The sequence below is a fragment of the Parasteatoda tepidariorum genome, chromosome 3, assembly GCF_043381705.1.
Source record: "Parasteatoda tepidariorum isolate YZ-2023 chromosome 3, CAS_Ptep_4.0, whole genome shotgun sequence".
NCBI classification, from domain to species: domain Eukaryota; kingdom Metazoa; phylum Arthropoda; class Arachnida; order Araneae; family Theridiidae; genus Parasteatoda; species Parasteatoda tepidariorum.
The window spans coordinates 31,403,989-31,420,370 of record NC_092206.1 but is presented as its reverse complement, the minus strand read 5'-3'; the positions used below and the strand labels follow the sequence as shown (position 1 = coordinate 31,420,370).

Below are 16,382 nucleotides of genomic sequence, written 5' to 3'. Positions count from 1 at the left end.
TAGAATGTTCCATCTTTTTTTGTTGAGTTTTTAAAATGACTTTAAATGTGTTACTAGGCAAAGATGATTGGTTTCCTAGGCAAAGAATATTAATTGCTCGCAAGAAATTGGAAGAATTTAATCCTTGCTATATTACAAGGTAAGTGATATTAACATTACTCATTAAATATTTCATTTACATAGATAATTATTCTAAACGTTCTGCAAACTATATTATGCATTTATTGAACTTAAGATTTTTTTTCATCTCAATGAGACAGTATACAAATAATCTATCAAAATAGTTCAATATTTGAAAATATTTAATAGAGGCATATTTATCACCTCTTTAAAAAATATTAATTAATAAATTCCTGATTTAATAAATATAATTATAAAATCTTTGATTAATATTACAAGGTTTCATAAATAAGCAATAGTCCTAGATAGATGTTAAAGTTTTTTAACGCATTTTTATTGAAGTTTAAAATTAGAATCACCAGCTTTACTGGCTGGCCAAAATAAAAGCAGCTCAAATAACATTTACAATACCCGTGAAAACTTATATATTTAAACCTCAATCTATCATTTCTCATGGGGCCATTCATTGCGAATGAAAGGTAAGGGAAAACGCTGAATGCTGGCCAACATAAATTATCAATGACTTGAAAATGTTGGAAAAATAATAAACAAGTAATGGACTTGAAAATTAACATGTTTGCTATAAGTATGAGAACATTACTTATTGTAAACACATGTATTAAGCAAACATTGCAAAAATATGCAAATGAATAAACATATTTTATTTATTGCAAATATTTGGAAATTTTGGTTTGTTCCCTTTTTTTCTTCTCCAGCAAACAATACATTTTCAGTATTTGTAACAAATTGCCATTGATTTTTGGTAAATTCGACAGGGAACAGTAATACCCGCAAAAAGCAAAAGTGATACCTGCTGTGTTTTAGGTTAATTTAGTCAAGTAATCATCATCAAGTTAAAGCTGACAGTATTATCCATTCTTCATAGAGGTGCAACCTATGAGAGTCACATAACAAAAATCCAGACTTAGACCACGTAACAAAAATCAAGAGGAAATCCATTGAAAAGGCACTTAAATATAGAAATTCTCAAACTGTATCCTGCGTTTCAGGACACGGAAGTTCTTGGCCTATAACTGCTCTTTCAAAAGAAACTCGTCGAATGTAAAGTTTCTCGATTGTTACAAAAATTTATTGTAACTCACCATTAAAATAAGTCTCGGAATTTCTAAACAGGAGGTGAAAACAAAACTGTTCACAAAATAGTCTTATGCCCTGTGAAAAGTCAGAAACCAAGCTATTTGTGTATAGTAATCCTGTTACAAATTCTTATTTTCTTTTTATTATTAGCATCAGGAGTTGCTGTTTTTCTGCTGAAAACATAGTAATTTCAATTTTCTTTTAAAATGCTAGTAAAAATTTTTTAACAATAGAGGCGGAAATTTGCAAGTTTCAGAAACTATCTAAACCAAGTATTAACATTATTTAAATAGCATTTGTGAGAAAACCGTTAAATTAAGAGGATACATACTGCAAATAAAAATGTATAAGATCCATCAATCCAGGTTCGACTGTATTTAAACACAGATTTCATTGCTAACTGATATTTTTGGGGTAACTTTTATTTCGGTCATCCTGCACATAAAATATTTTCTAATTAAAGTTTTGTGGTCATAAAACATGGGACAATATTTTGGTGTTTACAATTTTATTTTGCTTACATGTTTATTATGAATAGTTTTTATTTGAGTTGTTTAGATTTTCGTTTCACGCATTATCTCTATGTTGTTATAGAAAAGAACTTGAACTTGGACATTCTATGCGACCTTGTTTCCAAAATATGGTTTCTGTTTGTATTGGAGATGCATCTCACAATCTACGGGCCCAGCTTAAAAAGTCTGGATTATCAGTAGAAGAAAAGGTGATATTTTTTAACTTTTACATTTATGTTAATAAGTATGTAAGTTAGTATAATTGTAAAGCAATTATTATAAAAAAAAGTTATAGATTTTATTGTCAATGTTGTCATGGATTGCAGTTTTGATTATTATGCTTAGTAAGGAAGAAAAATCATCAACTTTTCACTTAAATGGGTTGATTTCGAGAACGCATACACCCATGTAACTGTAATTTACTTATGTGGCGTGATCTACCATGTCCTTCTCTCTTTTTTTTTTCATTTTTGGAGTTCAAACAAATCAACTTAACCAATAGCTGTTTCTAATTTTAGAAAATCGAACCATATTTTTTATTCATAAAGACATTACAGGATTCCCACGGTCCTTAAAAACTGCTTAATTTTTATTTTGGAAAAATAAGGGTCCTTAAAAGTACTTAATTTTGGTACACAGTTTTTAAAAGTCTTTAATTTCAAAAATACTTGTGTACATTTTTATTCCTGAGTACTAAATAAGAATGCAAGATTTGCTTCTAACAAGAAAGTTAAATATTTGGTAATTATAAAGTTTCAGATTGTTACACTATTATATTTATTTCTTAAAGATAAGCATAAAAATAAGCATAAGATTGTTACATAAAAATTTAAATCCACTCAATTAAAATATCCCTAACTTTTTGTTATTAATGTCTATTAGAATAAAATTCAAACTTAGATTTTAATAATTATTTTATTCAGTTATCATTGCAACTTAATATACTGTTTTTTTTTTTATTCAACTTTTGATTGCTTTAAAATTAATTCGTGTTTTTCGCTAGATTGTTTAGCAATATTATGTGAAAGTAATTCTTATTAATAGTTTTGGCTGGAAATAATTTTATGTAAAGCTCATCATAAAAGTAAATATAACTATTATATTGTTTTTTATTTATTTCTTTTATTAGAATTTTTTTTTAAGAAAGGTAAATAATTGGCACTTTCACTGGGGGTATATTCAATGATAAACTATCATACTATTTTTAAGGTCCTTAATTTTTTCAAAGAAAGGTCCTTAAAAATTCTTAATTTTTGCTTTGTTAAAAGAGTAGGAACCCTGCATTATAAAACAGATGATTGATTTTTTATATATAAGGGTTTTGACCACCTGGAAAAGATAAATGAACAGTAGCTAAGATTTTTCAAGACTACTTAAAAATACTTAAATTCACTTTTCATTTTAAAATTACAGAATTGTTCCAGATTTTTTTCTTTTTTTGCATTTCTCTATATATATGTATATATTTTTTAATAAAAATTTATTGGAAGATTAAAACATTTAGATTCATCTCATTTTTGCTTTTACTTTAAATCATTTTCCAGACTGTGATTACTCTTTATTAAAAAATTTACTTTTGTAAAAAAAAATTTGGTTATTTATATTTAACCCCTTGACGTACGAAGACGTCTGGGAGACATAATTTGTTTCTTATGTCAAAACAATAATTGCCGTGTCTCAGACATCTTCAACACAGAGATGCCAACTTGCTCCGGACAGCAAATAAATATTTTAAAGTGGTAGTTTATCAATTGTGATTCTTCATTTAATAAATTCAATTTGGTAGATTTTTATCCGCCTGCTATTTCTAAATAATTCGTAGGCTTATATAATTCACCAATTTATAGTAGTTATGTCATGCTATACCTTTTAAAAAGCAAGCAAAAATAGTCAAATATTTGCAAAATTTAGTTTGTAGTTATTTACTGTTTTTTTTAAAAAATTATTTTGGCGTGTCTGGAGCAGTTGTCATTTGTGTCTACATTCCGTTGCAAGTTGTTGTTTACAGTGCTATATGAAGAAATGATATGTCAAAGGGATTATAAGCAGTACTTTTTTAAATGTTATTCATCAAAATTTTAAAAGATTTCTTTATAAATAAAAACACTCATAGTTCTTTTTAGAGAAAACTAATGTTTAATATAGTTGCTAAATTGAAATCATTAAAAAATTATAATGTGCTTTAAGTACTAATTGTGAATGATCCAAATACTATCACTGCCAAATTTAATTTGCATTTATTTTTTAAAATTCTTTTTATTGTTTTTAGAATGAATCTCTTATTGATCAAGCTACAGACCCGTATCTACTTTGCCTTACATATTTTGGGTGGAATCCTTGGATGTAAATATTGTTTGTTTAAGATTAAGAAGATTGTTTTCATTCATTTTAACTTCGAAAATTTTCATTAATTTATTCAATGTTGATCCATTGTAATTCATAAATTTTTAAAATATGTAAATATTATTTTTTTATTCTTTAAATATATTTTACATCTTTTGTATTGTCTTTACTTGGGTAACTTTATTTGTTTGTTTGTCCCAATCATAGTTATTCATTATATTATTATTTTTAAATCTAACCATATCAAATCTTATACAAAAGATAAAACTTTATAAATTTATATGTACTTATTTCAAAATAAAAAATTTATTCTATTATATTAGTGAAACAGCAGGGTATAAAAATATAAAATAATTAAGTACTTTGTGATAAAAGGCATTGTTGGTACATCATATGATTTGACTTTAAAAAATTGTTGCAATTCATATTCCATTTCTAAGTTATTCTGGGGAGCAGAGGTGCAAAAAGGGATAAAAGGAAAGAGATAATATGCTTACATTTATTATTTATTAAGGGATAATAAGAGCATTAAAGGAATAATATGCTTACATTTTATTATTTAATCAAATTAGATATTGTTTCCAGTGTTTTATTTTATGATGAATCAACTAATGCTCATCCCAAGTTAACGGATCCATTACCAAATTACTGCCGGATAATTAATTTTAAGAAAGAACTTGGGATAATAAAATGATATAATTTTCAAGTTGTTTGAAATTTTTTTTTTATTATTAATATAATTTTATTTATTTATTTATGTTTTTTTTTTTTTTTTTTTTTTTTTTTTTTTTTTTTTGAAAAACACTTTTATTTTTACGTTGGCAACAAGATGTTTCTATGTGTTTTGTTGTTCAGAAACTTATAAAGTGCTTATCTGAAAACCATACTAAGATACACTTTGATAGAAAATGTCACCTTTGTAGGGAATTTAGCTTATCACTACTCTACCCCAACACTTGTGTGATGCGTCAGTTTGTTCAACTGTTTCTTAACTCAACACAAACTGATTACAAAAACAATTTTCATCTTTAAATTTGCAAACATTGCTGTATTTATTATAAAAGATGTTTAAAGGTTTTTACCAAAGCAGAGAAGGATATTGAATTTCACTTTAGGTAATATTTTATTAATTTGAAATTTCTTATTTATTAATTCATCGAGCATTATGAAAACATGAAAAGCAATTTTCAATAGCGTTATACAGTTCTTATTTTGTCTCTTTTTTTCTCTTAAAACTTTTCTTACAAGAAATTGTTAGGCAGCTACAGTCCTTGGCTTCAACTTCATGCGTATGGAGTATCCAAAATTCTTTTCATCTGGCATTGAATTACCATCTATCTTATCTCTTTCATCCATTGAAAATATGTCAAAATGTCTCAGAGCATTAGCAACCAATGTTTTTAGAGTTATCATTGCAAATCTGTGTGCTGGAATAAAAAGAAAGATGATTTTGAAAAAGACCTTTTACTTTTTTTCCACTATTAAAAAGTGTTAATATTTTTTCCAAATAAAAAATTATGCATAAATAATATTTTTACTCAACCGCTGTTATACAATTTTGTTCACCGCAATGTTTTATACGGAGCCTATTTAATTGATTCCATTAAATTGTTTCCCATTCAGATTCTTTTTGCTATGTTTTTATAATCAAAAGGGTGCCTTAAAATGTTTTTTTTTAATCACAAATAAGCTGTTTAAATTATCCAAATTAACGTTACTATTTTATAAAACATAAGCATATGAAATAATGACTTTAAATTTTTTAAGCAGATGCTATACCATAGAAAAAATCTTTTATAGCAAATTCAGTTCTACTTCTAATGGTAATTTAAAATATAGAAAAGAGTGAATACAGGTAAACCATGAAGCTTCAAATACTGAGACATATTTTTCTTCAAAATATCAAAAGGCGAATAAATCATGGCTTAATTACTTCCTTACTTATAATATGCATTTGAATGATTTGAAAAATATATATATAATTATTTGAAACTTCATGGTTCACTCTTTAGTTTATCTGAATTCACTTTTTGTATACTTATAATTTTAAAATAATATTGGGGAATCAGAACTTGCCATACAAGTTTCTTTCAGGGTATAACTGCTCTTAAGAATTTTTTTTTTATGGTGTAGACATTTAAGAATTTTACCACATGTTTCTTTATAGAATTCAGAAATTAAATAAACAATATTAACTTTTAAAACAAATCACAAACCTATGCAATTCCTTGGACCTGCTGAGAACGGAATGAATGCATATGGGGATCTCCCAATGCAATTTTCTGGAAAAAATCTAGAAGGATCAAATTTTTCAGGATTTGGAAAAACTTCAGGATCTCTATGTAGCTTATGGATGAAGATCACAACAATGCTCTCTTTCGGTACATCATAATCATCTGAAAATGAAAGCATTTTTTTATTTAGTCTACAATTTTAAAATTAATCATCTCATTTCAATACTCTAAATTATATAATTTTGTAAACAAATAGTTTATAAATTCATAGTAGAGTGCATTGCAAATTATTAGAAGTATCAGGGAATATTAATTGTACTTATGACAAACTAAATCAATTGAGTGTTGTAGCACTTCCTATTGGGTGGAAATCGGCAATTTTATCGAATATTTTTAATATGAACTTTTGTTTATTAGCTTTCTCTTTGAATTTTTGTTCCCCTGCCTTTAGAATCGAAGTTATATTTGTTTTTTCGCATGACAAGCTAAACAGAATAACAATTACATACTATAAATGCATTTTTAGAAAAATGTTTAATTTGAGAAAATATATTTACACGAATACACATTACAGAAAAGTTTCTTGTATAATTCTTTAAATTTAAAGCTTTGAATGCTATGTTTTGAATTAAAACTAGGATTTAAGTGTTAATTTATTATTTTATCACGCTTTAAGTAAGAATGTATAGAATATTTTATTAAAAAATCAGCATTATTGCAGCACAGCAGCAACAATAATATATTTATTTCTATTTCATTGCATATCTAAAATTGTTTAAAGATTTTAGTTCAAAACATAGATAACTATATTTAATATCTATGCATTAAAATTTGTTTTAGAGCTATTAGCCCTGACATAAAAAATTTGTTGTTTCTATGCTCAAATTCATCCTTATTTTGAAAAACTATTTTTTAAGTTTACTTTAGATTTATGATTTAAAGGCCCTAGCTTACCAAAAATAATATTTTAATTTAGACTTTTAAAAAGATAAGAAAAAAAAATACGTCAAACTGAGTTGGATTACTACCAAGGAAAATTTTATGTTCCTGCATTATTTTGTGAAATTTTAATTTTTGAATAGTAATTTCTGTTATTGAAATACATACTAGTTATATTTGATATAGTAGGTTTAAACAGAATGTTATATTTATAAATTTGAAAATAATTTCTCAAATCTGTTTGTTTGGGAATTAATAAAAAAGTTATTCTTATATGACCGCTTCTGGATTTGCAACCATAGGAAGCTGTCTATCCATTGTATTAAAGTTAATATTCGCTATAAATAATCCACTATTTCTAAAATTACATACACTGAGCAACTCTGGTTGTTTCATGAAATACAATTTTGTTAAATCGTTTCTTCTTGCCAATCATCTAGATTCTTCCTCTAGAATCAGATATTTCATATGAAATTTCAAATATTTTTGCTCATTTATTGCTATTTTTATTTTAGTTTCAGTTTTCTTTTTAATTTTGATAATTTTACAAAAAAAAAACTCTTTAACAGTGTCACTTTCCATTAAGTTACAGAAAATTTTCTTGAGAGTTCTTTTAACCTTTTCGGGACCAGCGAGTCATTAATGTATTCGTAGGGAATCAGAATGGAAAAAAATGAAAAGCGGTAACTTAAGTTTGGACAAGGCTTATTTTTTATAATTTAACAGTCTTGTTTTTGCTTTCACTTTAATTTTAACGTATCTTATTAATGATAATTCAAAGTGTAACTATATTATTTTTTATTTTAAATTAAGTAGTGATATATTAAGTAAATCAAACTACTTTTACTCCTCTCCCAAATAAACTGATATAGAAACATTTTGCCTGCCAGTTTTTTTCTTCTTTTTACCCTGGTTGTAGCCACCCTGGGAATGCATAAATGACTCACCCGTCTCGAACAGTTTGAGAAATTATTTTACTAATGCAATGCTTTTAAAATCAGCTGTTACTAGAATCAGAAATTTGATCGGCACTTACAAATTTTGAGACCTTCAGGAGCTTCTCTAGATATGTAAGTCAAGGGATATAGGCGCAAAGTTTCCTACAATGGAAATAATACTCTTTTATAATACTTTTTAGATTAAAATTTTCTTTGTTGCTCTGTCTGGTTGATTTCCTAGGAAAAAAACTAGTTTTGCATTATATCATTAAATAGAAAAACTGGTTTTCCGGGAAAGTGTTTATACCGTTAAAGGTTTAGTGTGAGCAAAAATTTTCAGACAAAAGTCTAATTTCATACACCATGCTCATGTAGAAAGAAACATACTTAATGCTATATTATTATTGTACATGTGAACATATAGATTAAACAACTATCTGGTCTGGAATCATTAAGATTGTACGTTGGATTGATTCTCGTTACATTGGATTAAAATCTGATTTTTATATCAAAAATTATACAAGCCTTTTTTTTTAATTTTTTTTTATGCACATCTGGAGAATGACCTTTCTTATACAGGCATCTGAAGTGCAGATTTGTTGGCCACTCTTACAGGGACACCATAATTATACAGGCCTTCCTCCCTTTGTTTTCACATATACAGGGTATAGGGCAAAATTCGAAAATTTTATTTCCGGACAGTAGCAGAGTTTTTAATAGTCGACACGACACTTTTAAAAATGTGGCCACTTTTCCAAAAATTAAAAATTTTATGGAAATTAATGTAAAAATTTCTTTTTAAGCATTATTTTCCATATTGTAAGTATAGATTTCACTTCTAAAATGAAGAATATCTCCAAGTAGATTATTGTAAAATTTAAATCTTGTTTGCAACATTTACCACTTATAAAATTTAGGGTTTGAGTTTTTGAATCAAGAATGCATTGTAAAATTTAAGTTTATTGACAAACTAATAATTTGTTAGTTATTGAATAAATATGAAATAATTGTAATTATAATGAGGAAATTATATTGAATTACTTTTAAATATTATCGGCCATAAATTGAAAAAAAAAACGTAATAGAAAAATAACTTTAACTCAATTGAAACTTTTGATAAAGAAATTCGAATCACCTAGCATTTTGAATCAGCGTAAAATAGTCTCAATGTTCCAAGGAGGATTATAGTTTTCCGATGTATTAAGTAATTCGAGAAAATAGAAAACGTTTTTTTTTTTAGCACTCTCTAAAAAAGTGACGATTAACAAACAAATTTTTAGTCGCCCTGCAGCTGATGGCGACTGTTAATTTTACCCTATAATACAAGGTATTTTGAAGTTCGTCCGACAAATTCAGGGGATTAAAAAGCATCAAAAGGTTGAAAACTTACCATAGAATTGGAAACCATGTACATTGATGGGCGAAAAACACAACCTTTGAGCTTGAGGCCCGTTGCATGGCCTTCATATTCACCGGATCTTCATCTATGTGACTTTTTCTTACGGGGTCACCTTAAATGCCTTATTTATGAGAAGTCTCTTAACCGAGGGTTTCATAGTTAGGAATGTCGTCACTTCAACAGACATTAAATTCACACATGAAATCTTCGAGTGTATCCAGGAATCATTTTTGCACCGTTGTAGACTGTGAAATGATATCTGCGGATGCCACTTCGAACAACCCTTATAAAATAAAGCTTTTGTAGTTAAAAAGTTTGTAGTGTCTTTTGTAATTGTTTTCCAATGCGACAGTGAAGCTTATTATAATTAGGGCTTTAGCGATTTTCATCCTCTCAAAGTGATTTGCGACCTCATGATCTATGGTAAGTTTTTCATCCTCTTGATGCTTTTTGTTGAATTTGTCAGTTGAATTTTGGAACACCCTGTATAATGTTGTAGAAAATAAAGCAATCTGTTGCATATTTACCTTAATAAAGCACTCCAAATATGTCATAGACCGAAGATCTTCTTCTGCAATATCTCTGCTGGAATTTCCAAAAATTTCATCCAATTCATTTTGAACTATCTTTTGTTCATCTTTGTACAATCCAAGACAATAAAATATGTGTGAAAGTGTGATTCCCAATGTAACATTCGCCTATAAATTGAAAACAATTACTAGTGTTGTTATTTTTACAAATAATGGTAAAGCAAATCATTTCTGAAACAGCCTTTTATGGACCAAGGAGGGTCGAGGAAGTTAAGGCTTCACAATTTCATGACCAATTGCATGATGGTGGAAATGTGATTGTCATTGCGCACCGGTCTCTTTTACTTCTCAAATAGGCTGGTACCCATCAAACAAAAGTTGGGTGGGATTCAATTCACCGTTTTGAAGAGAATCTCAGTACTTCATAATGATAGCTCAGTGATTTAATAGATAATAAATGCTTTTTAAAATATTACTTATAAATTTTTTGGTTCCCAAAAAAAAAGTTTTATGCAACAAAAAAATTTGATTTTTTTAAAAACTTTAAATATTATCTTCATGTGTTCTTAAAATATCATCTCATGCGTTCTTTAAATATCATCTCATGTGTTCATTTAGTTATTTAGTATATTTAATGTTTCGACCTATTGAGTTTGTATGTTAGAATGCATGTGAAAAATCCGATCTTTATATTTAAAGTTATTTAATTTTTTATTTTGTGCATTCTTAAATGAAATTGCGAAACCGCTATAAAAATGTAAGCATGGCTGAATTCCTATTGCTAGTTATTAACACGTTTATTGCCAGCCGAATACAGATGGTTATTCTGCATATATATCATTAAAAGTGCAAATTGATAAGGAAAAATCAAAGTTACATTTTCTTACTTTAGTTACCGTTTTAGTTTTTTAAAATTTTTTGCAATAAGTTTATTTCAATAAACAATGTATTATTGTCGGGAAAATTTTTCATTTTTTCCGAAGAAATAGTTGGATGATTATAGATACATCTTGCTAGTAATTTGTCTGTTTTATCGACACAAACTGTTGCGACAGTTTTTTTTCTGCGCTGGTGCGGGATCGGCAGTGAAAGTGTTGGTAGATTTAATGTTAGAATAGTCTATCTAATAATCTATAGTAAAAATAATCTATCTAATAATTTATAGTTAGAATAATCTATATAATTTATCTCATAATCTATAGTTAAAATAATCTATCTAATCATCTATAGTTAGAGTAATCTGTAATATCTTACACCCGTAATATCTTCTTCTCATCCGTATGGCGGGTAACTGACGTCGTCCATATTGTCCGACTATGGTCAAACTTTTGTGGCACTCCTACTCCTATCAAACCATGACCGTTAAAAGATAGAGCTCTGAAAACGGGACTATAGTTTGTCTACGGTAAGAACTCCCCCCTCCCACAAAGTCTGAGACCGCCAGCTACTATGGAAACATGAATAGCGCATTTCGGGGAGGGTAGCTTCTTTTCATTCTAGTTCTAACACAATAGACATAGGAAAAATATTCTCTTTCTTTTGCCGACTCTACCCAAAATCTGCCCTAAACAGTGATCTCACATCCTTACTTGAAATAGTTATACCTCGTTACCATAGTCACAGCCATTGGTCCAGATGAATGGCTAGGGGAGTTCTTACTTTAGACAAACTATGGTTTTACTATAGCTCCGTGGTATGTGTATTTTTATGTATGTATTTGGTTATCTGATTTTTAATGCTGGACCCGTCTCGTTTCTATGAGAATTATACTTGTTATAGTTTTGCTTACAATACCAAATTATTCATGATCTTACCCCAGTGAAAAAGCTAACAGTCTCTTCAATGATGTCGTCTTCGGTAAAAGATGCATCTTTGAAATGAAGATCCAACAACAAGTCCATGAACGCTTTGCGTTTCTTTGCTCCAAAAACCTGATGGTCTTGTTTTTTATCCTCTTTCAGTCCATCATCCGCAATTTCTGTTGATTTTCTTGATGCTAAAACTCTGTTTTTCTTTGCCGCTAATAACTGAAAGGGCGAAATGATTGTGTTAAGTCGATTAGATCTTTATGGGACAATGAATAACAAGGACATGATATTAGATTTCGATGTTACATTTAACTTTTCCTTTCATTTTAATTGGATACTTGCAAGTGACGTCATTTGTCGATTCAGAAGCCAATCAGGCTCGACACTCGCGCATGACGTTGCTTACAGGTATCCAATTAAATCACATTGTTAAGCATAATCACTTTACTTTCTCTCGAGTTGCAAATACCAAATTGAAAACATTATTCGCGATCGCAACGAACTATAGGGGGCGTTGTTGTATGAGACGCATACCTGCGATTTCTATATGAACCGTCATTCAGTTACACTGGAGACGTCGTTAATGTAGCGTGTAGCATTGCAACGTTCCTTCTTTAATGTGGCTTATTAAATTTAAAGAAGAAAAATGCTTGATCTTCTTTCTTGTACAACCGAAANTCTCTTTCAGTCCATCATCCGCAATTTCTGTTGATTTTCTTGACACTAAAACTCTGTTTTTCTTTTCCTCTAATAACTGAAAGCGCGAAATGATTGTGTTAAGTCGATTAGATCTTTATGAGACATTGAATAATGACGACATAAATGTAAAATTTCGATGTTGCATTTAACTTTTCCTTTCATTTTAATTGGATACTTGCAAGTGACGACATTGTAGGTAAATCGTGACTTTTGTCGATTCAGAAGCCAATCAGGTTCGACATACACACGTGACGTTGCTTTCAGGTATCCAATTAAATTACATTAGTAGGTAGGCATATTCACTTTCTTTAAACACAGAGTTCCTATTTTGACGAAATTTTAAATTTTTCCGCAGTACAAGAGAGAAAGTGCTGTTTTAAACAACTACGAAAAATAATTAAAGTAATCAGTTAAGTTGTTCCTGAGAAAAGTTAGCTCCCAATTAGAGAGGGAAAAAATGTTTTAAAATACGTAAATTCTTTCAAAGACTTCAGCCATGTGTTCTCCCTCTCCACATTCAATCACATCCTATCACTGACTTCGAATGTTTTAAAATAATTTCAACACATCAATACAAAAATATATTACGTAATAGAATTTTTACCACATGTTTTTCTCATTATGTACTAGGATTCCATATACTAAATGAAATTATTAATATATTATTTTTATATCATTCCATATGATTTGAGTGACATTTAAACTAGTTAACAAAATAAATTTTGTGAAATAAACTGCTCTTACGGTCAATTATTATGCAAAACCTTTTTTTTTCCCTTTTTTTTTTTGAGTTATCTAAAAATGGTATGATTGCTGGCATTCGAGTTAGAAATAGCTAAATGCTGTGTCAAACATAAATCTTTTTATATACGCAATGAAATGATGTTCTAAACTAAGTTTGATGCAAAAGTTAAAAGAGAAATTTTGTTTTTGCTCAGACGTTAATAGAGCCATGCCTCTCAATGGAACATGTTTTTTTTTCCAGTAATTCTTATGAAGTTTGGAAATTCTTATTATGAAAATAGTCTTTAATCTCTTGATTTTCATTGTCTTCCGAATTCTTTAAAAATAATAAGAAGAAAATTACGAACAATTTTCAAAGCGTTGTTCTTTTTGAAATAGTAAATCCTTAGAACAAATCATTAATTAATTTCAATTATTCTGAAGCATTAAAATCTAACAATTATTTTCTAGAAGTAAGTGTTTAACTTCTTAAATTTGGTTTAAAGTTTTCAGTGTACGCAATTCGGCAGCACTTTTAAGTTAATTTTTTTAATAAAAATTTAAATGTTTATTTTCTGCGCAATTTCTCATTATTGAATCTTACCGGAAAGGCTTGACCGCAACAATGTTTCTTACCTTTCTGAAGAAGCTGTGGACAATACTTATGTAAGTATTTACATTTGCTGCTGGAAATATCAGGTTGTATAGGACGTCTAAAATTATCCAAGGTCTAGTTATTTTGAATTGAGTAACCTCACTAAACCTAAGAGAGTAGAGAAAAATGTATTTATTAACTCACTAATACTTACCCATCTCTAAAAGCATGCGACGCGTATTGCTGCTTACAATATTAAAATTATTACTGCTTTTCATTTAAGGCTGTTTCTCGAAGGCTCTGAAAGTATGATTTTTGCGAATAATACGCTTTTTTTCATAATTGATATGAGTTTGCAACTGCTACTCTTGAGTGTTAGGTCAAGTTTAGCGTATTTTTAGCATTTGCCCTTCATGATTATTTTTAAAATGGCGTAAAACTGCAATATGGAGAAAAGAAACAGTTTTGTGAAAATGAAAAGTTTGGTCTCATTTTTTAACATATAAAAACTTACTTCAATACTTCATTATCACCTTGATATTTCGATAATTTTTATTTAGGTGGAAAATGTAGCCAAATCGGTGATCGTAAAAATTTGCAAAAAAGAAGATTAAGGTATTGATTTTGATAATTTTTATCAAGGGGGGAAATGTCGCCAAATTGATGATTTTTTAAAAAGTGTAATAACTTTTAAAATAAAGTTATTTGTCAACTCAAAGGCTCAGATAATTCTTCACTGTAAGTTTTAACATGTAAAAACTTACTTCATTATCACCTTGATATTTCGATAATTTTTATTCAGGTGGAAAATGTCGCCAAATTGTTGATTTTTTAAAAAGTGTAATAACTTTTAAAATAAAGTTATTTGCCCATTCTGAAAGCTCAGATAATTCTTCACGGCAAGTTGAAAGATGTAGTTCAAAATTATAAACGTTGCTTCATGTGTAAGGCACTTAAACTGAGGAGTTTTTTTTATTTTCCTTGGCGAAAAGGCGTGTTAATTAAGTAAAAACAAACGCGATGGTAATAGGTTGTCACGTACTGGGACAAGAAACGTAAATTTTAAAAAAATTATTACTATGCGTAATTAACTATGTAAACTAAACATTTAAGTTTAAATTATTAAGGTTCTTCAAGGTAAGAAACTGTAACCTTCTCTATCCTAGTAATTACTAGGATAGAGAAGGTTACAGTTATTAAGTTTTGCAGGCTTAAGCCTGCAAAACTTAATAATTTTTTTTCTTCGTGCGTAATGTATATCATTTTACGATTTGATTTAACAATATCTCAAGTTAATCCTGTTATTTGTGTTATTAAAACTTTTTTGTTATTAAAGCTTTTCATGCTAATTTATGATTTTAAAACTCTAAATTTTGAATTTCCTAAAAATATCATTTAAAAGACTATGAAATTAAGAAAATATAAATAAATAAAATTAAAAAAACAACAACTGAATAAAGTCTAAACAATTATTCCTTGGCCAAGTGATTAAAAAAAAAGAAAAAACAATCATTAACTAATATGTTGCATCAAGAATGACGTCGCGCGCCCAAAACTTTTAACACATTTTCTCTTATGTTATTACTTTTATGTCGCAATCTATCACAGAAAGCTTTAATCGCCTAGCTTGAATGCAAGTTTTCTTGCTTTAAAAAACTAAAAAGCAAAACCGAACTTCATAGGGAAAAAAATATACAAACTTCTCGATTGCATTGAAGAAAGTTTTTGTCTCCTCATTTTCGCTATGCACATCGAGACCCAGAGCAGTTTCTAAAATTAAAAAATCAGAAAGATTAATTAATTAGTTGAAACATCACAAGAAAATTTTTGAAAAATCCTTTCCTTTATTTTTCACTTATCAGTCATAAAAATCTATCGATCAAAAAAATTTATCGATCATAAAAGATAAAAACCAAAAATCAGGTAAATAAAAAAGTTACATCGCTTTTTCTATTGATGCGCTTCAAAATAAGTTTAAGGTAATTTTAAATTGCGTTTTTTTAAAAAACACATTCGCAGAAACGATGAATCTTTTTATTTCATTCGCTTCAAAATTTCGCAGGATCCTAAAAATACTAATGCATTTTTTGTTACAAAAAATATTTTTTTATTGCGTTTATAATTTTTGAATAGTTAAATATTCAACCAGGAGTTTTAGGTTAATGGCATTTTTTCCCCAATATACCACCATTTAAATAAAGTATATACACCGAAGAGCCATTACATTATGACCACCCTCCATCTATAACAATGGGCTCACCCAGGAACTATGTTTTCATGGGGCACATTAGCACCCATAATCCTCATAGAAGAAACCCTGACGTCTGTAAGCTACTTGAACATAGTTGCAGACCAGGTTCACCCATTCATGGCAGCAGTTTTTCCTGCGGGGGATGGTGTTTACCAACAGGATAATGCACCATGTCATAAGGGTCGAATCGTCA

General features: G+C 28.6%; 2 protein-coding genes across 3 annotated transcripts in view; one reads left to right on the top strand and one right to left on the bottom strand.

Moving 5' to 3' along the window:
* The window catches only part of LOC107455055 (DNA-dependent protein kinase catalytic subunit), a 137,262-nt gene extending 133,020 nt beyond the window's left edge, over positions 1-4,242 (top strand). For both annotated transcript variants that reach the window (XM_043042865.2, XM_043042867.2), the window contains exons 91-93: positions 58-139; positions 1,813-1,939; positions 4,000-4,242. In XM_043042865.2, coding sequence (XP_042898799.1) covers positions 58-139; positions 1,813-1,939; positions 4,000-4,077 — 287 coding nt within the window. In that variant the 3' untranslated portion in view covers positions 4,078-4,242. The remainder of the gene's footprint in view (positions 1-57; positions 140-1,812; positions 1,940-3,999) is intronic.
* A 952-nt stretch (positions 4,243-5,194) lies between these two features.
* LOC107455057 (cytochrome P450 4V2) overlaps positions 5,195-16,382 on the bottom strand; it is a gene marked incomplete in the record, with an annotated part of 18,557 nt that continues 7,369 nt past the window's right edge. Inside the window, 6 exon segments of the mRNA XM_071178466.1 lie at positions 5,195-5,500; positions 6,290-6,469; positions 8,283-8,346; positions 10,111-10,281; positions 11,928-12,140; positions 13,980-14,106. Coding sequence (XP_071034567.1) covers positions 5,328-5,500; positions 6,290-6,469; positions 8,283-8,346; positions 10,111-10,281; positions 11,928-12,140; positions 13,980-14,106 — 928 coding nt within the window.